The sequence below is a fragment of the Parambassis ranga genome, chromosome 12 (assembly GCF_900634625.1).
Source record: "Parambassis ranga chromosome 12, fParRan2.1, whole genome shotgun sequence".
In the NCBI taxonomy this organism is placed as follows: Eukaryota; Metazoa; Chordata; class Actinopteri; family Ambassidae; genus Parambassis; species Parambassis ranga.
In genome coordinates, this window is record NC_041032.1 from 2,669,650 (window position 1) to 2,686,716 (window position 17,067).

Below are 17,067 nucleotides of genomic sequence, written 5' to 3' on the forward strand. Positions count from 1 at the left end.
GTGTCCACATACTTCTGTATATGCTATAAACTAGATGCTCGGTACAGAGTTATGCCTATGAAAAGTTCAATTAGTGTAGTATTTCATGCTCAATATATTATTTCCCTTTCTGTGTATTACATGTTAAGTGGAGACAATGGATGCTAAGCAGACTGAGGTTAGTGTGTTATTTTGTGGTTGTGTTGTGGCTAAAGGTTGAATCAGTTTTTATACGTTTTATGGGTGCAGACTGTGATTTCTTTAAATATACACACATACATATGAGGAATGCAATAATTTGAGCACCTGGGAATGAAAAGACAAATGTACGCATGCAGTGAGACACTGAGAGAGCCAGAGCCAAAGATGCTGCTTACATAAAACCTTCACAATTTTTATTGAACTGTGAAACAAAAGTTTTTAGTTTTTTTTTTCCGAATAAACATTTCACACCACTAATATTGTTTTTGTTCCTACTGTCGCTGTGTGTGGGAGTCCTCATGGGAGACTGTCCCAGACCAGTCCATCCTCCACTCATCACGTTTGATGTTTTGCCCATTAAGATGTTATTTTCTCTCTCTTTATTGCTGTAGCAGTTCATCTTAGCTGGTATTTTTCATTTCGTTTCATGTCACCGGGTTCAGAGGCTGCTTTTTGTTTTGTCGTAACTGTACTACAGTTTCTCAACATTTGACATAAGGTCAATGTTTCAGTCCTTGAAAACAGAACATATGTGTGTATTTCTATGATCACCATCTCTATGTGTTTATGTAGAATGTTTTTAATTATGAATCGGTGATGTTTAAGACAAACCATTATCTTTACCTCTTATCCTGTTTTTTTATGCTTAACTTTAACCAGTAGTTTTTAAAGCTTAAAGCAAGACAAAGTTTAACTTAATCCGCAAACAAAATAAGATTTAGAGAAACAAAAACAGCTTGTGGCGTCAGGGGGACTTAGACCACAGACTCCTGAGTGAAATCCTGCCACACTGCCTGTACTCACTATCCCCCTGACAAAACCATCCTCAACCTCAACCTACCCTACCTCCTAACATGCACTTTGTGACTGTATTGGTCTCATGATGGGGTGATGTTGGACACTAAGATGTTATGTTAGCATGTATTGTATCTGCGGATGTATTATAAAGCAAATGCTGTGTTTTTTGTGAGGATGTTATAATTGTATGATGTATGATTAGTGCCTCATGAAGTATATAAATGCATAGATTTTAAAGTACAGAGACTTTAAACGTGATCTGGTATGTCCTGACACAGGCCACTTTATTCTCCTTAGATTAGTGTGTGTTTCTTTTTTCCCTTATAGGGTATATTAGTAACAGAAATAAATGAATAAATAAGATATGCAGGATCATCTTTCAGTACATTTTTAGAAAACGTTCTTTAAAAAGTCACAGGGTCATCCAAGGAGTCAGGACAGATATGAGTGAGACGTCTTTTAAAAACATCGGCATTAAAGCTCCATAACCTTTAATTATCAAACGGCGTCGGATCCTCTGGGTCATGCAAGATGGAGCAGCACACTCCCTCTGTGCTTCGCATCTGACATACCTCAGCATGTCGGCGGAGGTAGAAAGCTTTGATTTGAGTTGTTGTGTAATTGTACGTTTGTGATTCAGAGGCCTTACAACTCATCAAGCTGTCATAGTTCAATGTCTGCACCATCAGACTGATACGAACATTGTGTTACTGTAATCAGACCGTCAGTGTGTGTGTGTGTGTGTGTGTGTGTAAAAAGATACATCATAAAAATAACTAAAAGAAATGTTTTGTGTTTTTTTGTGTTGTCTTAAATTTGCATGACTTCGTCTTCGTGTCTGTAAATTTGTGTATTGGTATAATATTGGGTAAATGTGTTTGTGCACTTGGATGCAAAGATGTATTTATGTGTGTATATAGGTTATGTCAGACATCAACACACACAGACTCAGACATTTTACTGTAATTGCAGGTTGTATTCAACACCCGAGCCAATCAGATTTTATGATTGTGTTATCTTAATGAGTGTGAAATACACATTATATGTAAAGAATGTCTCCCTGTCTGGATACATCCCACATGCTCTGAACTGAATTTCTGATTACACAACTTCATGACCAAATATTGAGTAAGCTGTTTGAATTATAGCTGCACATTGTATACAAATCACTGTTATTCATATTAGCCTACAAGACATACAGATTTCTGAAACCATGCTAATGGTCGACTGTCGGCTATCATGAAATATTTAAAAATTGATACAGATAGGCTTCTCATGGTTCCCAGAAGATGTATCTTTTTGGTTATTTCCAATTTTTTGCTGTAACACCACCATCAGTGAAGCTTACAAACAAATGTATCTCTGCCATCTATCAAGTTTTAGCATGTTAACACTCCATCAACAATGAATCAGAATGTTAGCATTGCATTGTCTTGTGAATGTATTAGCATGTTTTGAGATTTTTACATTTTCCACCAAAATGTATCTCTCCTTGTCCACAGTTGTACTCTTACCACTCTGGCTGGTTTGCCTGTTGCCTTTTTCCACATTTATAGCATAAGGGCAATGTAGTAATGTGTTGTATAAGCTGGAGTCAATGCACATTATATATATTTTGAACTCTGCAGAGTATCTACGTCTTTGTTGTATTCCTACCTCTTCAGTCTTGTTTACACAATTTACCTGCAGTGTGCAGTTGCGCATATACTTACAATCTGAAAATAGTTGTTGTAGTGGGACTCAAAGTGGAGGGATGCATCTCAACCAAGTGGCAACCTCCGGGGCTCAGACTTGAAGCCCATGCCCGAAGTGTCAGAACTTGTAGTTCACGCCGCAACCACTGGGGGCTGGCTCCAGAAGCGAGTCATTTCCAATTGACTACCATGTTAAATGGGCCAACTTCACATGTTTACAGCCTGGTACAAAAAAAAAAACTTTCTGGTCTCAAACGATAAGTTCTCTTCTTCTGGTGTACCAATCGTAATCGTATCTGAAATAGGACAGGCTTTATGTGATCCCTTTGCTGCTTGCCTCATTAAAAATATTTGCAGAACTGCTACTAACATCTTGGATTTTCAAAGTTTTTATAGCAAAACCAACAACAGTCATTGTCCTGTGTTGATACTAGTGTTGTTGATCTGCCTATGTCACATACTTCTTTTCTGTGATTATGGTGGCTGGGTGTCCACATACTTCTGTATATGCTATAAACTAGATGCTCGGTACAGAGTTATGCCTATGAAAAGTTCAATTAGTGTAGTATTTCATGCTCAATATACACTCAACAAAAATATAAACGCAACACTTTTGTTTTTGCTCCCATGTTTCATGAGATGGACTTGAAGATCTAAACTTCATTCCAGATACACAATATTACCATTCCTCTCAAACATTGTTCACAAATCTGTCTAAATGTGTGATAGTGAGCACTTCTGCTTTGCTGAGATAATCCATCCCACCTCACAGGTGTGCCACATCAAGATGCTGATCTGACATCATGATTAGTGCACAGGTGTACCTCAAACTGCCCACAATAAAAGGCCACCCTGAAATGTGCATTTTGTTTCTGCTTTATTGGCGGTCTGGGGACTCAGAACCAGTCAGTATCTGGTGTGACCACCATTTGCCTCATGCAGTGCAACACATCTTCTTCGCATAGAGTTTATCAGATTGTCTATTGTGGCCTGTGGAATGTTGGTCCACTCCTCTTCAATGGCTGTGCGAAGTTGCTGGATATTAGTGGGAACTGGTGCACGCTGTCGTATACGCCGGTCAAGCACATCCCAAACATGTTCAATGGGTGACATGTCCGGTGAGTATGCTGGCCATGCAAGAACTGGGACATTTTCAGCTTCCAAGAATTGTGTACAGATCCTTGCAACATGGGGCCGTGCATTATCTTGCTGAAACATGAGGTGATGTTCATGGATGTATGGCACAACAATGGGCCTCAGGATCTCATCACAGTATCTCTGTGCATTCAAAATGCCATCAATAAAATGCACCTGTGTTCTTCGTCCATAACAGATGCCTGCCCATACCATGACCCCACCACCACCATGGGCCACTCGATCCACAACATTGACATCAGCAAAGCGCTCACCCACACGACGCCACACACGCTGTCTGCCATCTGCCCTGAACAATGTAAACCGAGATTCATCCGTGAAGAGAACACCTCTCCAACGTGCTAGACGCCATCGAATGTGAGCATTTGCCCACTCAAGTCTGTTACGGCGACGATCTGGAGTCAGGTTAAGACCCCGATGAGGACGACGAGCATGCAGTTGAGCTTCCCTGAGACGGTTTCTGACAGTTTGTGCAGAAATTGTTTGGTTATTCAAACCAATTGTTTCAGCAGCTGTCTGAGTGGCTGGTCTCAGACGATCTCGGAGGTGAACCTGCTGGATGTGGAGGTCCTGGGCTGGTGTGGTTACTCGTGGTCTGCGGTTGTGAGGCCGGTTGGATGTACTGCCATATTCTCTGAAACGCCTTTGGAGACGGCTTATGGTGGAGAAATGAACATTCAATGCACGAGCAACAGATCTGGTTGACATTCCTGCTGTCAGCATGCCAATTGCACGCTCCCTCAATGCTTGTGGCATCTGTGGCATTTTGCTGTGAGACAAAACTGCACATTTCAGGGTGGCCTTTTATTGTGGGCAGTTTGAGGTACACCTGTGCACTAATCATGATGTCAGATCAGCATCTTGATGTGGCACACCTGTGAGGTGGGATGGATTATCTCAGCAAAGCAGAAGTGCTCACTATCACACATTTAGACAGATTTGTGAACAATGTTTGAGAGGAATGGTAATATTGTGTATCTGGAATGAAGTTTAGATCTTCAAGTCCATCTCATGAAACATGGGAGCAAAAACAAAAGTGTTGCGTTTATATTTTTGTTGAGTGTGTTATTTCCCTTTCTGTGTATTACATGTTAAGTGGAGACAATGGATGCTAAGCAGACTGAGGTTAGTGTGTTATTTTGTGGTTGTGTTGTGGCTAAAGGTTGAATCAGTTTTTATAGGTTTTATGGGTGCAGACTGTGATTTACCTGCAGTGCATCCAACTGGATCCACCAACTGCTTAGAGTATTCGCAATCTGCCATAAGTGCTATAAGCAGTGGCGGTTTTGGGCATGGGCAGACCGGGCAGTCGCCCGGGGTGGCATCACACAGGGGGCGGCACGAGCAGTTGGAAAAAAAAACTGGCAAATTAGCGCCCCCTGCAGCTGCAGGTGCCCCTGATGCTGAGAAGCTGCCGTACAGAAGCTGTGTGAGAAGGGGAGGGGGCGCGGGGGGCAGCTCACCTCTGGTCTCCAAACGGAACGGACAGGGAGTGGAGGGAGGTCTCACTCTGTCCTGATAGCGTGCATCACTGCGTGTTTGTGTATAGCAGCATGAATGATCGAAGGAGTGAGAGGTCTTACCGTTAAGAGCATTAAACAACACGGATGTTTTGGGGCCAAACCGGACAGACAGCAGAGCTGCAGGCAGCAAGACAGAGGAATGTAGTCTGATGCTGGACTGAGAGTTTGATGCTGCGCGCTGTGTTTCATAACGTCCATCCATGATGTGGTGCTCTGGCTCCTCGGTTAGCTAACAAGTTAAGCTCATGGGGGGTCTCGCCCGGGGAGTAATACAATGTAGAACCACCACTGGCTATAAGTGCCATAGCTGCCATTGTGCAAAAGTGCCTAGTGGGACCAAGAGTTCATTGGGGCTACTTTGCTGGTTATCAAAAGCCACCAACATCATTGGTGACTGCATTCACCCCTACATGTCCCTCCAGGAGACAATGAAGTCGGCTGGTTGAAGGTCTCCTCAAAGTAGGACAGTCCTTCACCTCTAGACTCCCCAGTCCTGGATGTCTCAGGCCCTGACATCTGCATTGGAGATTTGTATCTCAGTAGAGGTTTGCCGGTAGGCTGTGTTCTTTGTCCCAGCTCTCCATACAAGAGATACTAAAGTCTGCATACATCACCCATTTGGATAACCCAGCCACCTCAGACATCTCTGCTTGAGAAAGGCAACATGGTAGGGCTAGCTGCTCTGAAAAGGTTGGTGCAGTTGTTATGCCTAGAATTCAACACTGCATGTAAAAAGTAAAGTGTTCCTTCCTGTGGTACATAAAGGGTTCATAGAGGAGCATGCACACTACACAGGCCTTGTAGACCTGGACCTTTGGTACAGCTTGATCCATACTTCAGGTCTTAAGCTCAGTGTCAATAGACAGTGAGACAGATATGGTGAAACCAAGGTATGTAAAGTCATGAACAACCTCAAGATTAGAGACTATGATGTGATGCTGGGAGAGGGACCCCATGACTTGAGTCCTCCTTAGGGTGATGGTAAGCCTAAACTCCTGACATGAGTCATTACAGTGTTTTGTTGTGATTCAGATACTTTATAAAGCTTAAATGACACTTAATTAAATTAGAATCTCTATTCGTTGAAAGATGGTCACTCCTCTTCCTGACCAGTGATGAATGGTTGAACATAATTTCAGAACATAATAACGGCAGAAAGAATAATCAAACATCAAACATTCTTCTGTCTGCTCAATCCCTTCAGTCACTAAAAAGTTAAAACACATACACAGCATTAACAAAACTCTCCCCTTTTGTTTGACAGTTTAAAACACATCAGTCTGCGTTTCAGACAAATTCTCAATTATCCAGAAAGCCCTCAGTCAGATGATTTTCTTCTGTCTGTGAGGAAGTTGAATCACTGTCATACCACCTACCTGCTGTTTTTCCCCAGAGCCTGTCACTGCATGTCCTTAAATTAACTTCATACACAGTGTGTGTGTGTGTGTGTGCGTGTGTGTGTAAAATGCAGAGAGGAAAAAAGTGCATTCACATGCCCCTGTCTGGGTTGTAAGTGTCTGCATGACTTTATCCATGTATTTGTCTATGCATTTTATGTGTGTGTGTGTGTTTGCCCCCCTCCACCAAACACACCACCAACCACAGGAAGAGTGGGAGAGAGGGAGAGAGAGAGAGGTGGCTCATGGAGCGGTTAACCTCATGACATCACAAGGACTAAGATGATTGGCTGCTATCGGAGCCTGGAGGGTTTATAAGCCAACCAGGAGCCTCTCCTCCAGCAGCAGCAGCATCACCGAGCAGCAAACAACATCCACAGAAAACCCAGGAGATAAACTAAAGACAAAGCACGTCTGTGTGTTTTTGCTACAGCCGGCGAACTCCTGAAGATTCCTCCGACTGCATACAAGGTCAGAATCAATTCATCTCATGCTGATCATCAATATTTAAAGTGCAAATGTTTACTGTGATGTTTTTGTGCAAGCCTTGGTGTGATAAGAGGTGGGAATTGAAGCACAGGATGCTGCAATACACATAAACTTGCAGTAATAAGGTTTCTTGAATGCATTTTTTCTTTGCATGCATTTTATTGCCAAAAGTATATGGAAACCCTTTTCTTTACCTTCTCCCTTCCTTTGCTGCAATGGAAGAAACAATTAGATAAAGTCTATAAAAACTCAACTGGAATTCACAGATTATGCAAATCCATTAAGCCAGAATTAAGTGTTATTCCTTACTAATGTTCTTGTTTCTAAGCGAGCTATTATTTTAGGCCAGGTTGCAAAATGTGGTGTTAAACATGTCAGCTGTCCACATACTTTTGGCCATGAAGTGCATTTTGTAAAGGTTTTGTTCACTGAACCACAGTTACACTGAAAAAAATGACCAGTTCCTTCTCTTTAGCCTGAAATTAAGCCCAGATGTACAACGAATCTTGTTTTTACAAGGTACACTGTTATAAAGTATAATTTCCATTGAAATATTTCTACCAAATTATAACTTTCTATATCTGATTTTCACACATACTTGTACAATATTATCAGAAATTAAAAGTCACTTCTGTGCAAGCCATCATTAATGTTTTTGGTTATCCGCTATAAAGGCTCTGTGGTTTATTGCAGTCCATTATGAGTTCTTTTTTAAGACTTTACCGTCTGCTTTGTGATTGGTTTGACTTCAAGCTGGGGTGGCTGGGTTTTGATTGGCTGATTTCACAGTGACACTATAGGGGCAGGAAGAGGAAGCTCAAAACTTAAATAAGAAATTTAGGATTGTTTTTCTTTTTCAGTCTGTGTTCCTTTAAAGAAATTCATTGGGAGAGCTTTACACACAGTGAATAGCATGTTTTGAGCCTCTTTCCCCTTTAAAAGCTGTTTTACACTCTCTTTAGACAGATTGAAGGCCACAGAGGAGAGCAGAGAATAAAAACAAATCTTAGAGTCCACTTTCAAAATAAGAGCATGGGGCAATTAAGTCATTCTGGTGTAAATGGAGATCATTGTTGCCAGGATCCCTTTCTTATTTGTCTTGTTTATGTAAGGATTCTCTCAAGGATGAAATACATTGTAAAACACAGCTCTATTTTTTCATTAATTCCTAATATGCTAATGGGCCTATACAGCAATACTGCTTCTTGTAAAAACATAAAAAAAATGAGATCTTTTATTTAGGGTCCAGATTCTTACATGCCAATCTAGACATTTAGAAGTTACTAAATACATTTTTATTTAAATATACATTTCAATATACCTCGCACCAATGGGATGGCAGCTAATACACGTAAATTGTGTCCTCCAGGACTGAAGTGACCTTTGTAACTAGTGTACATTGCCAGGGGACTGCATGATGGTGAGTGGCCAATGGAAGAGGTTAATGATGCAGACTTAAAGCTAATGGTGCAAGATCATTGTCTTTTAAACTCTCCAGCAAGCCTGACACTAAGCTAGTTAGCTTGGAGATTAGTGTCTGTATCATGAGACAGGAAGAAGGAGGCCAAAATGCTCAAAACAACACACTGTACTTCCTTAAGCAGTAGCTTGAAACTATACAGCCACTCATCAGCATGTATAGGAAAATAAATAACATAGTTATCACAGGCAGCAGCTGCTTGTTTCGCACTCAAGCTAGAAGCACAGCAGTGGTTCCCATGGGAACTGTATGTAAACCCAACATCGCATGCACAAGTGACCGTAAAGCAGCATTCCTTAAAGGGCGAGGCTTAGCCGGTAATAAAAATATTAAAAATATACAATGCGAAAATTATTTTCAAATAATTTTGCCTAATTTTTTACAGTTTTTTCCGCTGCCTAGTACATGCTTATGCTAAGCTATTCCATTTGTAGCCTTTGTTTCATATTAGCATGCAGATATGACATCAAACCACCTCACTATTTCCAGGCAAGACAGCCAATAAGGAGAATTTTAGAAATACTAATTTTCCTTAACTTAAAGACAACTTAATAACCTTACAACTAAAGCTTAACCCTCATTCCTTTATAAGAAGACAAAAAAATATTACTGCCCTAAAAATTACAATTTTAACCCTCAAACATCAAAAATATTGTCCTTACTTTTAAGGTCGAATTCTCAACCGGTCGTCACACAGATAGTTGTACAAAAATACACATGTAGGGATACAGTATGGGCGTCTGTCATGTTTCGAGCCTTGCTGTGGCTTTCCTGTTATAACCCAGTGAATTACACAGTATAGAAAGGGCCCATCATTAAAGATAGAATAAGGCTCTCAGGCTGCTCCTCCCGTGGTACAGAAAGTGAAGCCTTGGCACAGTAAGATACAGGAAAAGATAAATCTGAAAGACCAAAACCAACAATAAACTGATCATGGTGGTGCAGTCGCTTCATTACAATACCCACAGAATGCTACAAGAAATCCTTAAAATGAGAATGTGTATTAATCCGCAACTGAAAATAGTCCCTAGAAAATGCTACATTTTTATATATGGATGCCTTGGTGTCCTTTAGTATAATTCATATTTTTACAATATACCGGTGCATAATTGTGAGAATATTTTTAGCTGAAATGAGTACTGACACTCATATTTCCTTCTCCCTTAAATCTTTCCTGTCATCCACCCTTAAACTCCTCCTGATTCATACCTGTTATTTTCTCACGTCTTTTGGACCAAAAGGTTCCTAAATGACGACACATTCTCACTCTGATGACAGAGGAAATGTTTTTACTATATCGAAACCGAGTAGTCAAGGAAGTATAACTGCTCCTTTCAGGTCTGTAATTAACGCCTTAATGACTTCCTGTGACATACCAAGGTTGCTTTGCAGTCATGTGACCACTCAGCCTCCATTTTTAGGAAGGAATCTGGAGGAGAGAGTGTGTGAACTCATTGCAGTTTGACATGTCATTGTGTTTCCTGTGAAGTTATGGCCTTCAGATGAATATTTTGGCGCCGACCGAGCTGCAAGCATCGTGATTATGTTTTATTGTTTTATTGTGTGATTTCAACCTGTGTGTTTTCTGGTTTTCTTTTCCAGGCATTAAACTGTGACACAATGAAAGTGGCTGTTGTTTTCGTCCTGCTCTTCGCCACAGTCCTCTGCCGACCGGTGGGTCATTTTTTTCTGTCAGGTCCAAACTCAGCATGTTATATTTATGTCATATATTTCTGTAATATTTTCTGTAATGTTTTGTTTTATTTATTTGCTTTTTAGGCACGAAAACCTTCCAGCAGCTCAGAGAGCTCTGAAGAAGTGGTGAGTATCTGGTGCGAGGGTAAGGGTGAAGGGTGGAGGGAGAATAGAACAAGACTTTCATGACGTTTGTCTGATCCACAGGTGAGACCACAGACAGCCAAGGCCATCAGAAAACAGGCTCCTGTGGTTCCCCAGTCTCGTGCAGCACCTGTTCAGGTAGGACTTGCCTAACGGCCACCAGATCGAACATTTTTTTTTGGCGCACAAACTCATACTAAGGAGGCATAATGTGATTTATTGTGCGTCTTTGGTGTTGCAGAATGTTGTAGCAGCAGCTGCCACCGAGTCAGACGAGAGCACAGAGAGTTCAGATGAGGAAGAGGTAAGAGGATTTCCACAAAAAATTCAAATTTATAAGGGTTGTTAGGTGATGTTAAGCACTTAGTCTGAATATAGACACAATATCACTTGATCAGACTGTACGCCATTTTCTGACTTTTTCTTTTGCAGCAGGTGGCAGCAGCAGAGGCTCCAGTAGAAGTCGACTCTAACAGTGACACCGCTTCAGACACAGCCTCTGATACAGTCAGCAAGGACAGTGACGACAGTGATGATGATGATGATGATGATGATGAAACAGAAGAGACAGTGAGTAAAACCATCCTGGTTAGATGTAAATGTTTTTATTTGTGCCAAAGACACACGTATCACATTCCACCTCTTTGTCTCTTTAGGAAACTGAGGAGGAAGATGAAGACGAATCAAGCGACAGCTCGGAGTCCGGCGAATCCTCCACCCTCGCTCCCGTTACCATCCCCACTGTGATCGTGACAGATGAGCCAGTGGTTGAAACCACTATTGACACCATCGTGCCAACCATCGTCACCGACACTGAAGCTGGACGTGGCGACAGCATGGGAGGCTATCCCAGCGACTACAAGTCCATTGTCTACGTGGAGGACAAGTCCTACCATAAGATTCCTGTTCCCTACAAGTCCTATGAGTATGTGGAGACTGGAAAGAAGACGGCCTATGACATGCCCGGTGGCAACGAAGTGGAGAAATCACTAAAGGTGTACAAGGTACATGTAAGATTTGTGTTTTCATGAGTGTGTAGTCTGATTTTAGTCCGGTTCTAAACAGTGTGTGTACCTTTAAATTCTAATGTGGTGGTCAGGTCCACTTCCTTGTCAGTGCTTTTTGAAACAACCCTCTCTCTTTGGACCTCCAGGCTCTTCAGGTCCACTCTGACCTCCTGGAGGAAGACACCAGCACCCCCGAGGTGGAGAGCCAGGGCTTGGATGTTTCTTCCGGCACATCTCAGGACCAGAACCTCAGCCCTCGCCAGGCCTCCCTCCCAGAAGAAGAGGACAGCGCCAGCACCAGCGAATCCACCACCAGCGAAAGCACCAGCACCCCAGAGGAAGAGGAGGAGGAAGAAGGGGAGGAGAGTGCCAGCACCACCAGTGACAGCACCAGCACCAGCCAGGAGTCCGAGGATGAGGAGAGCCAGAGCAGCGAGGAGGCTGGAGCCACGGCCACGCCAGGAGCCTCAGACAGCGACTCGGATGAGAGCGACAGCAATGAGAGTGACTCTGATGAGGAGGGCGCAGGACCTGACACCACCACTGACATGCCGGCGGTCATCACTGCCAAATAAGTCCCGCAAAGCAACCAGGAAGTGAAGTGGACGGTGGTGTCAGATTCAGATAAAGAATCCAGATTCTTAAACCAAAACCCATCTCCTCAACCATTTTCCACTGCAGGGTCAAACAAGGACAACCAAAGCACAATTATTAGATTGTTTGGCCAATATTTCTGGCCATTTTTCACAAAACAGATTTTGTTTCTCTGTGTTTTATTTAAATGAATAAACCCTTCCATTCTGCATCCTGTGGATTGGTAGTGCTGGTAAAGTCCATGTTTGATCCCACAGGGGGAGAACAGGCTGTAGGATGTTAAATAAATGACAACTGCTACCTACAACAGGAGGTTGACTGGCCTCATGACTTCCCCCCCACGTTGTTACTGCAGGGTAATGGGTCAAAATGGATAAGAACAATCCTGATATCTACACCAGCACATCACTTTAACATTTAATCATTAATACCTGCAAGATGCAAGCCTCCATTGTCTTTGTGCTTAGAAAAGTGCAGTTTATTTAAATACTCGTAATTATTTGGATCATAATCAGATTTAAACTTGACATTGAGCAACATGTTCGCTGCCAGTGTGGCTTAGCTTTCCTGCTCGCTGATATAAAACGTTGCTGATGTAGATAAGAGGATGTACAGGGTTCAATCAGGTGTACAATCGGTACATACAACAAAGTCCTGTTTATTTGCACAGTTCTTACCTACACTACATGTTGTTTGTCCCACGTTGTTTACTGTAATGTATCATAATGTACCATTTCTAAAGTATTAATAAAGTTCTTTTTCATAAAAACTGGTGCTAGAATTATTATAAATACAGAAAACCTAAATAAAACAATAGGGCTCTCACATGTAAGATGAAATGCAGCTCAGTGAGGTGATTAGCCTTAGCATAGCACACAGGGAAGGCACCAACAGGAAGGAGCTAGCCTTCCCAAAATTAAAAAAAAGTACATTCATGCATCTAAATGGATTATTTGTCATGTTTTCTCCACTTATTTTGCCTCACATAATTTTGGGGCATGGCAGATCATTTTCAATTATTTTACTGTCCGTTTACTACCACAAAGATGGCAGCAAGGGCAATGGAATATAGAACAAACAGACAATTTAATTAAATTATGGCAACGACACTAGTGCCTTTATAATGTTTCAAGCAAGACATTACACAATACTTTAGAACAGCCATGACATTGATCATCCTCAATATTTGTTTTTCAGAATCTGAAATTCATTCAGATTCTTTATTCATTCCCAGGGGAATTGCTTATATTCCAGGTGCTCCATGCATGATTGGAAATAATGTTAAGGTAAAATAGCAAGTAAATAAAATAAAAATAAAATAACAGTGTGAGTTTCTGTTAGACCTCATGTGTTAAATCACCATGGTCAAATCAATACTGTAGTGTGTACTGTGTGGTGTCATGGTCCAGCTGAATCATCTTGTGTGTGCGTTCAAGGCATTATAATGTTAAAAAAAAATCTGTTGAAATTGTCCTTATATCTAGCACAGACATTTTAACATTCCACATTAAGGTTTGAAAATGATCTGTTGTGTAGCCAACTTTATCCTATATTGAGATTGACAAAGCCTATGACTGTGTACATACACTGATGTGCCCGGTTTGTTGCAATTACACTGGGTAAAACACATAAAAATGTGGTTTTTATGTCAGGTTTTAAACATTTATATTATACATAAAGTGGGACATTTTTAACGTGGGGACTATGGGATTGAGTGTATTTGGGTATGGCACACACCTTATACTCATTTATAGTTATTGCTCCGCCAACCTGCCTCACACCTGTGGCTCATTTAGGAATCAGACTCTGCAGGGTATAAAACCTGCTTCAACTTGAAGCTGTGTTGAACTTGTGTTTTGTCGTTCTAGCACAAGCTGCAGCTGCCTTTAAATAGTATATACATATTATGGCATGCATGCATGCAAAACGCACACAATTGGGATACATCAGAGGATTTTGTTATAGTGATTGTCCCACCATATGATTAGGGGCAGCTCTCAAGATAGTTCAGAAAGAATGGTTCATTTGGAGCTGTAGCAAAATTTGTAAAGTTCATAGAATCCAATTACATTTTATAGTAGAGGAAGTGTATAATTACTTTATTTTTAGTTGTTTTGGGTGTATTTGTGTTTTCCTTGGTTTAATTGCGGTTCCTGTTTTATTTTGAAAGTCCTGTTCCTCTTGTGTATCCTTGTCAATTTTATTGTTCCCTCCATTATGATTGCTTGCCCCGCCCTAATGTGTTTCACCTGTGTGATGCATTTTAGTCGTACCTGTGTCTTTTGTCTGGTGTGTTTAAGTTTTCCCTTGGACTCTATAGTTTGTATTTGTTAGTTTTTTTCCTCCTATAGCTTAAAGCTCACTTTTTGTTGGACTTCTTTGCTGTTTGTGACCCCTCTCTCTCATAACATTTAAGCCACTTAAGCTCTTTCATCCTCCCTAAGTACAGTGGCATGCAGTGAAGTCAGTCAAACAGCATATTATATATTGTTTATGGAATAAATAACTATTAGTTTTACCATTTTTACCTTGCAGTTACAGCCCCCCACCAGTAGGTGTGCTGCAACCCCCTCAACACACCTACTTTGGTGTGAATAGGTCGTGCGACAGCTCTCCTAAAGATGGCTCTGGACACACGATGATGTCACAACATGGTGTCATGAATTTTGACCCTCACATAACTTATTATGAATAAAATGGTTGGCATTTCTGTTACAATAAAGCAAAGTGGTATTTTCTTATGCATGTACTGTATGTACTGCAGCTCACTCTCCTCTCTTTCACATTTCTTTCATTGCACAGAGGATTATGGGTAAAATAGCCAGACAAATATGCTGGCTTGTGTACGGCAAGATGGAAATGGATGTAGTAGAACATCCTGGTACTTTCATCATACATCCTGGGGTGTATTAATTTATTTACATGCAGATAGTATGTAGGTAGGTAACTTGGCAGCCTCTGTCTAAAGCAAAGTTTTTCTATGCACAAGACTCACAGTCTCCTTCATCAGCTCACAGACTGTATATAAAGATGGACGACACAGTTCCACCTCTGCCTGAGGCCAAAATATCTCACTACAGGAGCTGATGTGTTGCAAAAGATGCCATCTTGGAACCAAAGCCTATGCAGTAGAGGTCAAAAGGGGTCAATAGGGGACAATAGGGGATGTTTTGACTTTACTTTTGAGAAGGTGTCACATCATTCAGTTTCTGTGTAGACCTAATGTCATCTACCCATCTGTTCTCTCTTTTGTTAGTTCTCACTATAGGTGCATTTAGGCAGAGTTCAGGCAGATTATAGGTGTCTCGTAGTCAGAGGCCGCAGACGGCTCAGGAAGCCCCTCAGGTGAAAATACGAGACAAGGTTTGCACCAGCATATTTTATTGTCATGCTTGTCTTGCTTAGTTTAGACCTCGGGCCAGACGCACAACATCAAACATTTATATTGCACAGGATTTATTACGGGCTTCGGTGATTGTGTATACCTTCCTCAATAAGTGTTTCTGTACAGGTTTGGGGGTGATGATGGATACCCTGATGGTGTGAGGGTTTGGTGGCTGCCCTGTGGGAAGTACGCTAACAGCTCAGCCAGCATAGCTTGCGTTGGTAGAAGCCTAATAAGAGGATAATGGAAGAATTATCCATGAGTCACTTTGAGAGCAGCGTAATTGTGCAGTGGGATATGAAGAGTCACTTTTTTCTGCGCAGAGTCCTGTCAGGATGAATTAAATAAAAACAACAATTAAGCTTTAAATGGACCTACCACAGTTTCTCTGTAGCTCTGCCCTCAAGGCTGGAAAGTCTCTAATTTATTGTGTTCTGGTTGTCGTCATTGAATTATTGGTTTGTCTTCGTTTCCCACACAGAATTGTAATTTAGTGATTACTATGAAAAGATTTTGTTTTCCTTGCATTTATGTACACAGCAAAAAGTCCAGTGTTGAATTGACTCCCACAGAGTTGATTTCAACACTTTTCCAGGGTTTATATGGCTCCACACTTTCTGGAGTTAAATTAACACTTTCAAAATAGTTAAACATTCAACACTCTGTCAGAGTTAATTCTTTAACTCCAACAGTAGAGTTACATTAACACCTTGAGATTTGACAAATAACACTGGTCAGAGTTAATTTTTACTATTTGTATAGTGTTGATTTCACTCCTGAAATTGGCAATCTATTAACACTGGAACAGTGTTAAAAGTATATATAAATATATAAAATAATAATAATGAATTGAAACAAATATTCTTATAAATAACATTTATTTCTCCCTTTGCAGTCATGTACACAACTGAATTAAAACATTGTGAATGAAGGAATAATATATAAAGATTCATCTAAAACACAGTATGAGCTTTGTATATCAAATGGTTTATAAAACTTAAGCTCAGACATTTTTAATAAGCACCTTTCCTCACTTCGTAATACTCTGAATGCATGATGATATTCATCAAAATTCTCTGTGAATAGCTTGTTTGTTAGAAAAAAAATGTGATCTTCAACCAACAGTACATCAATTATTTGACAAAAGACTGGCATATCTTCTTCTAATGCACTGCATATGGCAAGTCCAGCTCTATATTCTACACCATCGATTTTAACCCAACTCGTTGAGAAAACTTCTGTGGATGACAAGATCATGTGAAACACTTCATTGTTGACTGGTACTTTCTCATCTCTGAGGGAAAAAGATTTTATTGGCCCATACTCAGTTTTTTTGAGAGTGAATGTTTCCCAGTAATATGCAATGGTCATCTGATGCTTCTTAGCAAGTGATTTAGTTATGTTTTTGAAATTTTTAAAAGAGTCTTTAAACACTTTATGTTTGGCTTCAAACCTCATAGACCACATATGTAATAAGGGGCCAATTTTCCTTATACAAGATGGGTAATGGATCATAAAATGATGTT

At 40.8% G+C, this 17,067-nt stretch overlaps 1 protein-coding gene across 2 annotated transcripts; it reads left to right on the forward strand.

Annotated features, from left to right (window-relative positions):
• Positions 1 to 7,095: 7,095 nt before the first annotated feature.
• spp1 (secreted phosphoprotein 1) lies at positions 7,096 to 12,925 on the forward strand. Of its 2 annotated transcripts, none has more exons than XM_028418695.1 (8): positions 7,096 to 7,218; positions 10,319 to 10,390; positions 10,496 to 10,537; positions 10,619 to 10,693; positions 10,797 to 10,859; positions 10,988 to 11,125; positions 11,212 to 11,565; positions 11,709 to 12,925. In XM_028418695.1, the coding sequence occupies exons 2-8, from the start codon at positions 10,337 to 10,339 to the stop codon at positions 12,135 to 12,137; spliced, it is 1,155 nt and encodes a 384-aa protein (XP_028274496.1). In that variant the 5' UTR covers positions 7,096 to 7,218; positions 10,319 to 10,336; the 3' UTR covers positions 12,138 to 12,925. The 2 variants fall into 2 exon arrangements, with proteins under 2 accessions (XP_028274496.1, XP_028274497.1); XM_028418696.1 differs by having other exon boundaries at positions 11,212 to 11,559.
• The last annotated feature ends 4,142 nt before the right edge of the window (positions 12,926 to 17,067 follow it).

What these genes read in the sequence shown, in the direction of transcription:
- spp1 (XM_028418695.1), top strand. Translation starts at nt 10,337, where the DNA reads ATGAAAGTGGCTGTTGTTTTCGTCCTGCTCTTCGCCACAGTCCTCTGC. An exon ending in CCACAGTCCTCTGCCGACCG is followed by an intron (nt 10,391 to 10,495) that starts GTGGGTCATTTT and finishes TTTGCTTTTTAG; the next exon opens with GCACGAAAACCTTCCAGCAG. An exon ending in TAAAGGTGTACAAGGTACAT is followed by an intron (nt 11,566 to 11,708) that starts GTAAGATTTGTG and finishes TTGGACCTCCAG; the next exon opens with GCTCTTCAGGTCCACTCTGA.